General features: G+C 42.6%; 1 protein-coding gene across 7 annotated transcripts in view; it reads right to left on the reverse strand.

The window, feature by feature from the left end:
* BCLAF3 (BCLAF1 and THRAP3 family member 3) overlaps window positions 1-14,635 on the reverse strand; it is a 58,064-nt gene that overhangs the window by 30,240 nt on the left and 13,189 nt on the right. For 6 of the 7 annotated variants that reach the window (XM_079764704.1, XM_079764706.1, XM_079764707.1 and 3 more), the window contains exons 2-4: window positions 12,174-12,248; window positions 8,298-8,849; window positions 7,001-7,660 (exon numbers count right to left, since the gene is read on the reverse strand). In XM_079764704.1, coding sequence (XP_079620830.1) covers window positions 7,001-7,660; window positions 8,298-8,849; window positions 12,174-12,214 — 1,253 coding nt within the window. In that variant the 5' untranslated portion in view covers window positions 12,215-12,248. The remainder of the gene's footprint in view (window positions 1-7,000; window positions 7,661-8,297; window positions 8,850-12,173; window positions 12,249-14,635) is intronic. The other variant, XM_079764705.1, reaches the window with a different exon arrangement.

Here is a 14,635-nt window from a genome sequence, read left to right on the forward strand (position 1 = left end):
TTTAAATTTCCCTCCTCTAACAAGATGGTTTTAAGTGCCTATTTTTAACTTATCAGAGGAAAGGCTTCCATCTGACTTTCTGTGCTCCCTGCTCTCAGATCAGCACTGTTGAGACAACTCCCCGCCAAGGCAGGAATATGGAGGAGAAGTGATTATGCAGCAGGTTGATGCCACTGCTGTGGATTCCTTGATTCATTAGAAAGATGTTCATGAGAAGGCCAATTTCCCTTCTCTTCTAATTTGCTCCAAGCTTCCCACTGTGTATCTGATAACTAGCTAAGAGGCATTTAGTGATAAAAGCTAGAAGCTAGCATGGCCCTGTAACAACCTTCACTAACAAAAACTATAAATGCTCCCTGTTTAAAGGGGCTTTATGGTACAAAAAGTCTGCCATACCAAGGAATAACATAGCTTTTAAAAACATTTTATAGAAGAAAAATAAGACATTTAAATACAGCTATAAAAATATATCCATAAGAGAAAATCAATTGGTAAGTTTTTATTATAGCCTCAGTTTCTCCCAAGAGGAAATGAGTTGATAAATGCTTTCAGTAATTATTAAAATTTAAATGTAATTTATTATTCCTGGCATAACTCTTATACCCACTCCATGCCCAACCCTCAATCCATAGGAGTAATGTGGTATTCAGTGAAGCTATATTTAATTCCTCAAATATTAGTGTTTAAACTTGCTATCAGTTAAAAAATGTATCCTAGGGTTACTCCATTGCAAGATTGTTAATAAAAAATGTTAAAATAATTATTTTCTAGAAAATATCCATGAAAATAATATAACCTAAAATTTTAGTTTTTTTAAAAACAATTATGCTTTTGCTATATTAAAAACCTTCTTGAGACTTGAGAATAAAAAATGTTCTAGGTATTTACATTTATAAATTTAATCACCTCTTAGTTCACATTTTCCTTTTTACTATTTCCTGTGACATTATTGATGAGCAATTTAACAATTTCAGGAAATATGCCTAACACAAGTAGCTAAGCTTAAAAGACCAAATATTCACTGAGATGAATTTTAGACAGTTAAAAAATTAAAATAAATATAGCCCTAGCCGGTGTGGCTTAGTTGGAGCATTGTCCCATGCACTGAAAGGTTGCGGATTCGATTCTCGATCAGGGCACATATCCAGGTTCGCAAATTTTAATATAGCCAAATATCTGTATTCTAAACTGGTCTGATTAAATCTCAACCCCTCCCCATTTTTTTCTGTTTAACGATATTTTCCCTGATATTCTGAGTGTTGTACATAATAAATAAGAAAACATAAAAAGCTACATTAAACCTTAATTTCCTCTTATACACAGCTAAGATCCATTAAAAAACAAAAAACCACCAACTGCATGGCAAAACAACAGTAAAAAAAAAAATCGTGCCCTGGCCGGTTTGTTCAGTGGATAGAGCACTGGCCTGTGGACTACAGGGTCCCAGGTTCGTTTCCCAGTCAGGGCACAGGGCTGGGTTGAAGGCTTAATCCCCAGTAGGGGGTGTGCAGGAGGCAACCGATCGATGATTCTCTTTCATCATTGATGTTTCTATCTCTCTCCCTCTCCCTTCCTCTCTGAAATCAATAAAAATATAAACAAACAAAAATGCTGCCCTTTGGAAGCTTATAATAGGTAACAAAATCCATAAAACACATAAAGGTTTTCTTTTCTTGGTTTTCTTCCAAATATAATTAACATTTTGTACAGCATCTAACAGTTCATAAAGCACTTTCCCAATTATTAATTCGCTCCTGTCTTCTGAAGAACACATCTAGAATTTTGGGGGTTGAGGGAAAAAGAGTTAGGGAGACTGCTACTCCCTTAATTGTGCATCTCATTATTTGTTTCACAGAAGTCCCCTACCTGGCCTTGCCAACCCCAATGTCCTTCCAAGCCTCCTCATAGGAGGGGTTCCCCTGGCAGCAGAACTGAGCCACCTGTCCTCTCCTGTTAGCTAATCCTGTCAAATCAGGCTGGCTGTGTGGCAGTCCTGCCTTCGCAGCCTCCTGTACCTCTAAAGTCCCTGCGTGTGGTTTCTGCCTTTGTTAATCTATAAACATAAAATGTCTTTCATCTTGTCATCACGTGTCTAAAACACACCATAACCTTCAAAGCCTAGCTCCGTGTCAACTCCTGAAGGAAGTCTTCCCTAAGTCTCCCAGCTTGAGATCCACTTCACACATCACTCACTATACCATGGTATTACCACACCACTTCACACATCACTCACTATACCATGGTATTACCAACATCGTCCTATTGTCTGTAAGACCAGAGGAGAAACAGCCTAATCTTATGCCCATCTAGTCCCAGGGTACCCTAACAGGCTGTCTCACACACGGTAGATCCTCAAAAGATACCTGCTGAATGAATAAATGATAAACAGAAAATGATTTGGATCATTTCAAATGAGAGTCAGCTAAAAAGATTAACAGACTCCCAAATTCTAATGAAGCCAATTTAATTTTGTTTTTTAACTTTCTTGGCTTACTTTTTATTTTCAAATTTTCACTTAATTTAGAGCAATTAAAAATTTAAATATTTTATTTTTTACAATATAGAATCTCAAATATACACAAAAGTTCAGAGAATGCTAAGATAAGCCTGTCAATCCAACTTCAATAGTTACCAGCCAATTGGAGCAGACTCATATAGCCAGGAGGAAATGCAGGTTAATTTGGGCCCAAAAAGGCATGGCTAGGTGGCCTGCCCAATGTCACAGAACTACTCAGTGACCCACCAGGAGACAAAAACCTATGTACCCCAACCCCAAACAGAATGTTCACTTCCCTATATTAGAACCCTTAAGAACCACTAGGAGAAGCTAGGGTGATAGGAATAAAAGGGAATCTTCTCTCCATTAATTTATTATTATATATGAAATATTTTAGGGAGGAAAAGCCTTACTTTTTGGTGATACATAACAGTGAGGCAGCAGGCTTATATATCACAAAAATATCTCCACCCACAGCTTCTTCTGCCTCCAGCTGAACAGTGCCTATCAGGTAAACTTGTGTGATTAGGTTACCTTCTTTCAGTCCTTGCTATGGTTTTTTACACTGTTCCCCCACCTACACTGAACCCCTTTCCTCAGATCACCAGGGCTCCAATGTCTTCTGGGGTCCATTACCCACCTCATCCCCTTTCAGAATGGGAAAAGATAAGATGGGGGTACGGAGGTCTTCTTTGTATTTCTTCAGTGAGAAATAAAAGGATTAAATTGTGGCTAATATGCTCAGTCCAATACCAACTTTGCTAGCCAACCTTCCCACCCTAAATATCTATAACACCAGCACCCAGGGAGGTGAGAGGAGCCTCCGGTCCATCTGCACCAGCTTATTCTTCTCCAGAGACAGGCACCCCCTGCACCCCCTGCTCCTCCCTCCACTTCCTTCCTACCACTGAGCACAACATTAAACCACAACTCTATCTGCCCCAAGACTTCCAATGTATACAACAGGTTTTTTGGGGTTCATAATAACCTTAGTACAAATTTTCATATTGTGACTCCCTAACTTACATTCTGAAACATATAATTATGAGACATATATAACTTCTACCTCTGATAACGCAGTTTCTGACAAAGAGGGTCACTAGAATTATGCAGTGAACATTCAAATAAGTATCTATCTACTGCTGCTCTACATACAAACTGGAATCTAGAAAAATCACTAGGTGATTGCCATATGTTTTTAACTAAATGTGTCAATACTTGACCAATGCTATGAAAACAAATCACAAAATCATCTTAATCTTTCAAAAAAAATGTGGATAAACTCTCTAGATTTTAATCAACATACTCCTCTCCCCACTCTAGGAGTATTTTAATATTTGCAAGTAGAGGAAAATCTAATGTATAGTAATAGTTGAGAACATGACTCTACTTAGGTTAGCATTAACTACTTTTGTTTTATGGATACTTCATTAGTCCATACATAATTCAACCTAACCCCACAAAACTCTTCCACAACTCATTAGTCAATAAATAATTACAATAAAAAAGTTTGTTGAGCATTATGCTTTAGCAGACTGAAAAGATGCATATAGTTATTAAGTTATTCATTCTTCAGCTTTTTTAATAGAAAGGATTTTTAGTGGAAGGTTTTGTTTATACAAGCCATCTTTCAGGTCCTTGTCAGGTAATTCAAACATGCTGACAGGCCCCACTGATAGGCCATGAAATTTCACAAAATTATAGTTTATAAACTCACAAAAAAAAAAAGATATAGCAGCCTCAATTTTAGGAAGCTCACTTTTGTGGCACATGATGAAGATCAAGCTACCATTTCTCAATATCATATTATAAAATTAACAGTGTTCAGTATCTTTAAAATAAAACCCTTAAACATTGCTATTTCTAGTATTCTTTAAAAGTGCTATAGCCAGCCCGAGCCAGCATGGCTCACTGGTTAGAGTGTTGCACCAGAGGGTCTTGGGTTCGATTCCAGTCAAGGGCACGGTACCTGGGTTGCAGGTTCAATCCCTGCCCCAGGTTGGGTCACATGTGGGAGGCAACCAATAGATGAGACACACTGATGTTTCTCTCTCCTCCCTCTCCCTCTTCCCCTCTCCCCACTCCCTTCCACTCTCTCTAAAAATCAATGGGAAAAATATCCTCACTCTTTGGATGAGGATTAAAAAAACAAACAAAAAGCGCTACAGCCAAGTTATTCTCTTTTAAGTATAAAATACTTCATTATTAAATGTTGGGGTATCATTACTTATATAAAAGAATTCAAGACTTTCTGTGTTTTGATTACATGTAATTTTACATCAAAAGAAAAAAAATATAAACAAAAATTAAATAGTGAAGTATTTAAAAGGGAGTATACTGATATTTGCAATTCACTTTGAAATGCATCAAAAAATAAGATAGAACAACAGATGAATAGATGAACAGATATGTGATTATAAAAGTGGAGTAAAATATCAATTGTAGACTCTAGGTGGTGGGTATATAGGTGTTCAATGTATAATTCTTTAAACTTTTCTGTATATCTGAGCATTTCATGATATAATGTTAGAAAGAAAAAGAGCTTAACATCTCTAAATTTGATGTTTATAGCAGCCTTTGTGCTCTTAAAATATAATAGCACACAATAATTTAAGACATATTATATGAAATAGGATACAAAATTATTAATACACTAGAGGCCCAGTGCATGACATTCGTGCACTGGGGGGGTGGGTCCCTCAGCCCAGCCTGCACCCTCTCGCAGTCCGGGACCCCGAGAGGTCCTTAGCACTGCCTCAGAGGCGGGAGAGGCTCCTGCCACCCCCAATGCACTCGCCAGCCATGAGCCCGGCTTCTGGCTGAGCGGTGCTCCCCCTGTGGGAGCGCACTGACCACCAGGGAACAGCTCCTGCATTGAGCGACTGCTCCCCGGTGGTCAGTGTGCATCATAGCGACCGGTCATTCAGCCATTGGGTCAATTTGCATATTAGGGCTTTATTATATAGGAGGATTAATATGACAACCATGTAAAATATACATAGAAAATAACAAGAGGAATTGTACTAAAATATTAATAAAATTGTCCTAGGGTAGTAGGATTATGAATTATTTTCCCACCTGTATGTGTCTTTCTGTACTATAATTGTACTTGTAAATGTCTTCTATGCACATATAAATATACATGTGTATATTTTGCAAGTGCAAAAACAAATGAGGGAGAGGGACTGCCATACGTAACTTTAAGAAAAAGAACAAAATATTTTTTGTAAAAAAAAAAAAGGGGGGGTGTGACTTTGGATTTACCTAATTCTCTGTCACATCCTAAGCTTGGATTTTGTTTTCTCATTTTTTATTCAAATAGATATGTCAACTATGAACCTAAAATGTACCAAATCAATGTGGTCCATCACTTTTGTTTGGTTTTTTATTGGTTTCAGAGAGGAAGAGATAGGGAGAGAGAAACAGAAGCACCCATGATGAGAGAGAATCATTGATTGGCTGCTTCCTGCACGCCCTCCACTGGGGACCGAGCCCATAACCCCAGCACGTACCTTGACCGGAATCGAACCTACCAGGAATCGAACTGTGACCCACAGATGACGCCCAACCATTGAGCAACACTGGCCGGGCCCATCACTTATTTTTTATTCAAAAATAGATATATGAGTCAACGGTGAACATAAATGAACCAAATCAACATGATCCATCACTTTTATCCACATACTGGTGGTGTATTAAAGTAATGAACAGACTTAACTGAAATAGCCAAATGCAGTGCCTTTTTCTCAGAATTCATAAAGAGAAGTAATATTCATAATGCAAGAAAGCATGCAAACCACTTTAGTAGAATATAACCTATTACAACAGTAGTCTATTTTTTTAAATCATTAGAGCTAAACCAAATATCTTATAAATAGGCCTCTTTCTAGAGTCTAGACTCTAACCTAATTTCCTATACCTAGGAGAATCTAGTAGGTTGAGTGAGCCCCAGTCGTTTTGAGATGGCATCAAGAACCACGTTAAGTCACCAGCTTCTTTGAGTCACAGGGATCACACAGATTTGAGACCCAGGCACTCTGACTTAAACAAGTCGCTTCATGTCTCAGGGCCTCACTCTCCGGCTCTATAAAATCAGGGCCTTCTAAGGTCCCTTCCAGGTAAAAAATTCTCTGAATTTCAGGCAATAGGGAAAATAGGCTCTCAGAAACTGAGCAAGGAATAGGTTTCCTTGAACTCCACCCAGCTTATCCTTGAATACAGAGAATCTGGCAGCATAATAACATGCAAATTAATGAAGAACAACTCCATTGAATGCTCTGCCCCAAAAAAGCATCTGAAGATACAACTCGGAAACAAGCAAACATATCAGCTCATATTACTAATCATGAGAGTCATCCTCATTAAAGGGCTTTTTAAAAAAGTCTAGGCAATTCCTCCCCCTTAATGGACTCTAAACACACTATTAATTTCATTTTCAAAGCTCCTAATCAAGGTGGCAAAATAGATATTAAATATCATTAAGAAAAAAAACCAAGATAATACCTGGGTGTATTTACGGTTTTCTTCACATCTATTTTAACTATAAGTGATTTCGATTTCTTCCTAAGACTAGCAGATGAAAGTTTACTTTCATTAAATTGGTTACTGGAAGAGTTCCTCTCTCTTCTGCCATCCCTTTCTTTGTTCTTTTTCTTCTTCCGTTTGCCATTATAGGGTCTCAAAATAACATTGCTTTTATCTGAATCAGTAGAGGGAGTATAGTCTTTCTTAAATGGTTCAGCGGCTTCTTTGACTTGCCCATCTTCAGTCTCTCTGTCTCTGCTAGCATTAAAATAACTGGACTTGATTTTTGCAAGGCCAATTTGAGAAATGTATTTCCTATCTTCCTCCTTCGAGTATGTCTCAGTTCTTCCATCAGAAAAGTCCTGGTCCTCATCTGAGGTCTTACGACGTTTGTGGCGATAGTCCCTGGATACCTTGGTTGCTGAACTGGTCTCTGGGGATTTCCTCCGAGCATGTCGATGAGCTCGATGAGCTCGGTGTCGAAGGTGCCGCTGACCTTTCTTATCTCGGTAAGGTGAAAGATAATGCCTAGACTTCCGATGTGAGTTTCTCGAAGGGTCTCTGTTTTCATACCTCTTCTTGCCTGTAGATCTTTTTGATGTGTGTCTATATTTTCTGCAATCGCGATCTTCAAGATACCTGTGGTGACATAAAGCAATTTATACTTCGCACTACAGAGAAGAAAGCGAGAACTTCTATGTGTGCAGCATTGGGCAGCATGGCTTTAAATGGAGAATGCAGTGGCAAAGTTACCCTCTAATCCTTCACACCAACTCACAGAGGCCCAAGGTAGTTAGAGAGGAAATACCATTTTATTTTTCAACTAGTAGCCCTGCGCACGTGCGCCAGTAGGTCGCTGCCGGCCTCCTGTAGCTCCTTCCCCCGACCCCCCCCCCCCCGTGCCCCCTTCATAGCTTGCTGCCCTGCCCCCTCCTGTAGATCTCTGCCTCCCACTTGCTTGCTGCCTTGCCCCATACTGTAGCTCTCCGCTGCCCCACCCTCCTGCAGATCCGTGATCCATTTGTTATGCAATTGGTCATTAAACGTGAGGCTTAATGGATAATAAGCATATTCCTCTTTTATTATATAGGATATTCTAGCTATCCACATGATTTATTCTAAAAAGAAATCTTTTACTACTACCAGTAGACAGCTACATTACAATGCTTTTGATCTTTTCAGACAAAAGCTTTTCAAGGCGGTTATCTTCAACTATAAACACACCTTTTTACTTGAGGCTTTGTACCAAATTACCCAGGTTTCATTTATCCTATACCTTGTCTGAAAAGAGCTCCGTTTCTCAAAATCTTCCGAGTCTCTTCTAAGTGACTGACAATATTTGTCATCTTGCATCCTCTGGTAACTCAACTCGTCTTCAAATCTAAAAGAATCTGCTATTGACCTCAGAGGTGATTGTCCTCCTTTTCCACTTCTTCTAAGTCTGTGGTCATCAGGATTATACCTTCCTTGCATTTGCTCAGGATAACCCCAGCAATACTCTTGGTAGTGTACATCTTCTGAGTATCTGGACATATACTGAGATCTCCTGCTACTGTCTCTTCTTCTTGGTGAATATGCTTGGTAAAGCTTATAAGAATAAAAATCGTCTAAAGAGCTTCTTCTTACATCTGGAGAAGGTGATCTATGTTCATAACATCGGTAATGTGCATCTTCACGAGAAGAAATCCTTGATTTACTCTGTCCGTGTTTCTTATGTCTCATTCTGCCAGTGGATCTTTTCAGATCCTTCCTATAGTCGGAGCAATAATGGTCATGAGAACATCTTTGCTTGCAGTGTTCAGACTTTCTAGGTATTGGTGATAAAGACCTATGTAAACACAAACAAAAGTTTAGTTCATTTAAAGACAATAAATTAAGTTTGTCTTAACACGACTTGCCAAAATTTGTTTTCCACTGTTTCTTCAACTCAAATTAAATTCATGAATTTTCTCTATCTACATTCTAAATTGTCCATGTGGGGGTCGGATTATGCTTGCCCCCATTCAACAAACATACTCTTTCCATCTGAACTGATGTATCCCACGTGCATATTAAAATGGGCTGAGCACACCCTCCTGCTGGATTAGCTACACAGCAGGACCCATTTTTGGAAGACTACAGACAGCAAAGGTCTGTCAAAAGGTCTGGTCAGCAAAACTTATATCAGGTTCAATGGGCAGGTAAGAAAACAGCAGAAGTATGCCCTGGCTGGGTTGCAGCATCCTGTACATCAAAAGGCTGTGGGTTCGACTTCCAGTCAGGGCACAAAGCCAGGTTGCAGGCTCAATCCACTGTCAGGGCAAGTATGGGAGGCAACCAATTGATGTTTCTCTCTCACATCAGTTTCTCTCTCTTTCTCTCTCCGTTCTTCTCTCTCTCAAATCAATAAGAACATATCCTTGGGTGAGGATTAAAAAAGAAAAAGAAAAGAGCAGGAGGGCTGGATTCATACAAATAAATATGTAGTAGAATCTGGCAAACGGAACATAGCCTCTGAAATTAAATTAGATTCTAAGAGTTTGATGCCACATAAACTCAAAACTCAGACCCAAAACTGACCCCACAGTTTCTCCAATTGTCTATCCTCTCTACTAAGCCTATGTTAAGGAGCAAAAACTGCATACTTAAATGGTATGTGGAGGTACGGGAAGAAGAGGGTCTTAAGACTTGCATCTCATGCTTGGTTCCTCCGTAAATATTAGACATAGGTAGGTTGCTTTTTTCTCCCAGACCTATTCCCTTACACATAAAAGACGTGCTGTTGAAACACAGCTTGTAACTTGGGTGAATGTGTGCTTTTATGCTGCTCTAATGCTCCCCAGGGACAGCAGCACATTCTTTCTGTAGCTCCCTTTTCTAACACCTAGCATTGCCAACATCGAGCCTTTCGTTCCCACTGAAGAGGAACACTTCCGTATCCGGAGAAACCAGTCAATCCGAGTCAGGATGAGAGAGAGGAGCACCACTATCTGGGAGACAATGAAGTTCAATGTTGCACCTGGGGATATTTCCTCCCATCTGACCTGTGCAATCTCCCCATCTCCTCTCTGAGGGTTTAATATCTTCTAACCAACGAGGCTGCTACCCTTGCAGTTTTTGTCATCACTCCATCTTCAGATGCTACCCCAGAGTTGAAAAAACCATGAATAAAACTCTTTCCATTTGGTGACCTGTGTGCTCCCTACACGGAAGGAGGCAGATTTCGTTTTCTCATGCACATACTGGGATCATATACTGGACTCAGCAGTATCTCCCTCTAAAATCACCAAGCTACGTGGACTGGCAGGTTGTTCTATAGCTGAAGCAGAAGCTCTGTCATCCAGCTGGCTGCACTCATCAGCACAGGAAGAAGCAACTGGAGCCTCTGAGGACTTCCTGGAAGATTGCATTTGTTCCACCGCTAGGGAGGAAAGCTGGCAGCCAGAGGCTGAGGTCTTGAATTGGGACAAAAGAGTCCATCTCTTACTTTAAGCCATGCTTCCCATTGAATACACATTGGTATTTTTTTTTTTCACTTCAGGGTTTTATTGTATAGAGCCCCTTTCTTCCGGAGGAGACTGCTGGAATAGTTGCTAACATCCTCAGTTCTCCTAAAGGGAAAAAAAGGGACCCAGGGAGTCTGTTGGGAGACAATTTTCCATGGGTCTCTCCCGTTCTGCACACCTGTGAGCAGAGGCACTGACAGCTTTCATTCCAAGACCAACAGCCTGGGAAGATGGAGCCAGGGCCTCCCTGTGGGGCAGAAGGCTGATCTGTTTGCTATCCAGGATAATAAGATAATGTCTCCTCCAAGGCCAAAGCCCCTCATGGGACTTAGGTTCCTCGGTTATGTCGTCACCCCACTGCTTTGTTCTGCAGCGCCCAACCTCAGGGGGTTGAGGGTGAGGGGAACACGGGAGCATGAAGCTCAGGCTGCCTGCTGTACTCTGAGTTGTAAAGGCCTTTGCATCTGCTCCAAGAGGGTCTTGTGACAGGCTGATGTGCCAGCTTGCAAGTGGGGGAAAATACTGGACTCCTTACGGTTTTTCAAAGTCCTGAGAAGGAATCCAGAAATCGGGCACTAAGCTTGGCAGGCTCTTTTGTGGCCCCTCACCAGTGCCTACCACAAAAAGGCAACACAAAATGACCTCTGTGATGCCCTCCAAGTTAAAATCATTCGCTTCTTTACGTCCCCCACCCCTATTTTTGAAGGTCCTCCCCACTACAATTGAGTCTTGTGAAGCTGAAATTAAAATTGTTGAAGAAATGATTGATTAGTCACTGTAGAACCACAATGAGGCAAGCACACTGGCCAAGTCGCATTACTATGAAAAACCTTGGTCTGACTTTTGTGTATGTAATCATGGCCCTTTTTATGAGTCCTACAATGTACTAGTCACTTTCATAGCTCTTTTCTTCTCTCTTTCTGCCTTTAGAAATTTTACTCATCCTTAAGTGACTAAAATCTAATCTCTTCTTTGAAGACTTTCTCAGTATTCCCCTTTCCCCTCCACCAAAGCAGAATTATTTCTTCCCTGTGGATCCAGAATACTCTGTCTCAGTCAGTAGCAGCACACTTTTCCCACAGTCTCATAGATGGCTATGGCACCAACCTTCCCAGCCAGCCCGTGTGCTTGCTGAGGGGCTGTAAGGTGTTGTATTTGCCTTTGTAGCCCCAGAAATTGCCTGTAGCAGGTATACACTAAATACTAGTTGAACTATTGCAATCTAATTATATATATATATATTTGATAGTACCTACCAGGGAAGAGGAGAGTGAACTACTATTGAGTTATTCAAAATTCTATTATTCTGCCATGAAGAAGAAATAGTCAACTCCCTATTTTCTAACTCCCAATGTCTTCAAACATATTGATTATGAAAAAAATAAAATACACAACTGTAAAGTTCTAAACCACTCTCAAAGATGTTTCTCACTCTCCCTTACTGTGGTCATTGCATTTCTTTTTGTTATGGATGAATTCTAGCTGCCAACCATAATTAAAGAAAGCTGTCAGCTCTTAGAAATACAATCTCTGTCACTGTAAAGCACCTATTGTGATTAACCAGGTCCCAAGAGCTTATTAACATAGGTTCTTAATCATAGTGGCGAATGTGAAAGTCAAAGTACATCTCAAATCCAAGCTTGCCCTGCTAAACTAAAACTGCTCACCTATGTTTCCACCTGGGGGATCTAGAGCGTGACCGTCCCATCCTTTGACATGTGAGCCACTATCCACTTTTTACACTGCAAGGAAACACAATATTAGCAAGTTTGTAGAAAGAGCCTGCAATCTGCTCTAAAAACAGTGAATGCTACCGGCAAAAAAAAAAAAAAGTATTTAAGCCCTCTCTGCCTCGGTTTCCTCATCTGTAAAATGAGGATGATAATAACAGGACCCACCTTATCGAAATGTTGTGAGGATAAAATGAATTAAATCAGGAGTGAGCAAACATTTTCAGCAAAGGGCCAGATAGTAACTATTTTAGGCTTTGTGGGCCATATACAGTCTCCATGCATCTTATTCTTCTATTTTAAATCCTTTAAAAGTATAAAAACTGCCCTAGCTGGTTTGGCTTAGTGGATAAAGCATCGGCCCTCAGACTGAAGGGTCCTGGGTTTGATTCCAGTCAAGGGCACGTATCTCTGTTGCAGACTCAATCCCCAACCCTAGTGGGGGGTGGGGTGGACATGCAGGAGGCAAGGATTGATGAGTCTATCTTACATCAATGTTCCTCTCTCATTGTCTCTCCCCTCCCTTCCACTCTTTCTAAAAATCAATGAAAAAATATGCTTGGGTGAGGATTGAAAAATATATACATAAGAATGGCATATATATATATATATATATATATATGCCATATATATATACATATATGTGTATATATATATATATATATACTAGTAGCCCGTTTGCACGAAGATTCGTGCAATAGACCTTCATTCACCTGGCTGCCTGCACCAGTTTTCTGCCGGCACCAGGGACCCAGGCCTTGGCTGTGGCCACCGCCTTCTGCCTTTTTCAGGGTCGGGGCTTGGCCCCGGGCGGTGGCCTTGGGCTCCGCGGCACCCAACATCCTTGCTAAGGATCGCAGGAGCCGACCCCCAGTGGTTTCCTGCGATCCATGCAGGCTGCCCACTGGTGCCCAAGGCCGGGAAAGCCTCCGCCCCAGGCTTTCCTGGCCTTGGGCTCGCAGCACCCAGCGTCCCTGCTACCGATCACAGGAGCCAACCCCCAGTGGTTTCCTGCGATTGGTGCAGGCTCCCCGCTGGTGCCCAAGGCCCGGAAAGCCTCGGCCCCTGGGACCCCCGGGAGCGGCGGGAGGGGCCGGGCCAGGCCCCCCCAGGTGGCCGATCGACCCCCGGACCCCGGGAGGGGCGGAAGGGGCCGGGCCACGCCCTCCCAGGTGGACAATCAACCCCGGGACCCCAGGGAGGGGCGGGAGGGGCCCGGCCACGCCCCCCGGGGTGCCGATCGCCCCAGGCACCCCCGGGAGCGGCTGAATGGGCCCGGCTACGCCCCCCCCTCCCCGGGTGCCGATGGGCCCGGCCACGCCCCCAGGGTGCCGATGGCCCCAGGCACCCCTGGGAGCGGCGGCATGGGCCCGGCCACGCCCCCCCGGGGTGCCGATCGCCCCAGGCACCCCGGGGAGCGGCGGCATGGGCCCGGCCACGCCCCCCGGGGTGCCGATCTCCCCAGGCACCCCCGGGAGCGGTGGCATGGGCCCGGTCACGCCCCCGGGGTGCCGATCGCCCCAGGCACCCCTTGGAGCGGCGGCATGGGTCCGGCCACGCCCCCTGGGGTGCCGATGGGCCCGGCCACGCCCCCCGGGGTGCCAATCGCCCCAGGCACCCCTGGGAGCGGTGGCATGGGCCCGGCCACTGGGCACCACCATCTTGATCTTCTCAACGGCGGATATGCCACCCGGAGTCCCGCCCCCAGCCTCCTGCCGGCCCAATCGTGGGCATAGCGGAGGTGCGGTCAATTTGCATGTTTCTCTATTATAAGGTAAGATGCCATTCTTAACTCAAGCCCCGCCACACACACACACACACACACACACACACACACACACACACAGATGCCCCAAATACCAAATGTGTATGTATAGTTTGAGGATCCCTGAGTTGACTCTTGAAAAGAGCTTAGAATAGTGCCTGGCACACAGCAACTGCCAAGTAAGTGTTCCAAAAAGAGAAAAAAATTACCCAGAATTCCTCTCTCTGGGCACAACCACTACTACCCTCCTGTCTTTCACCATTACATAAAGACTTCATATAATCACAGTTAAAATGTTTAAGAATACTTGATATCTCCTGCTTTTTAAACTGTCAAATAAGAATTACAATGTCCAATTATAATAATCAAGCCCTAACCAGTTTGGCTCAGTGGATAGAGCGTCGGCCTGCGGACTCAAGAGTCCCAGGTTTGATTCCGGTCAAGGGCATGTACCTTGGTTGCGGGCACATACCCAGTCGGGAGTATGCAGGAGGCAGCTGATCGATGTTTCTCTCTCATCGATGTTTCTAACTCTCTAGCCCTCTCCCTTCCTCTCTGTAAAAAAATCAATAAAAAATATATTTAAAAAAAAGAATTACAATGTCCAATTATAATAATCAAGCCCTAGCCGGTT

Source organism: Cnephaeus nilssonii (assembly GCF_951640355.1).
Source record: "Cnephaeus nilssonii genome assembly, chromosome: X".
Classification (NCBI taxonomy): Eukaryota; Metazoa; Chordata; class Mammalia; order Chiroptera; family Vespertilionidae; genus Cnephaeus; species Cnephaeus nilssonii.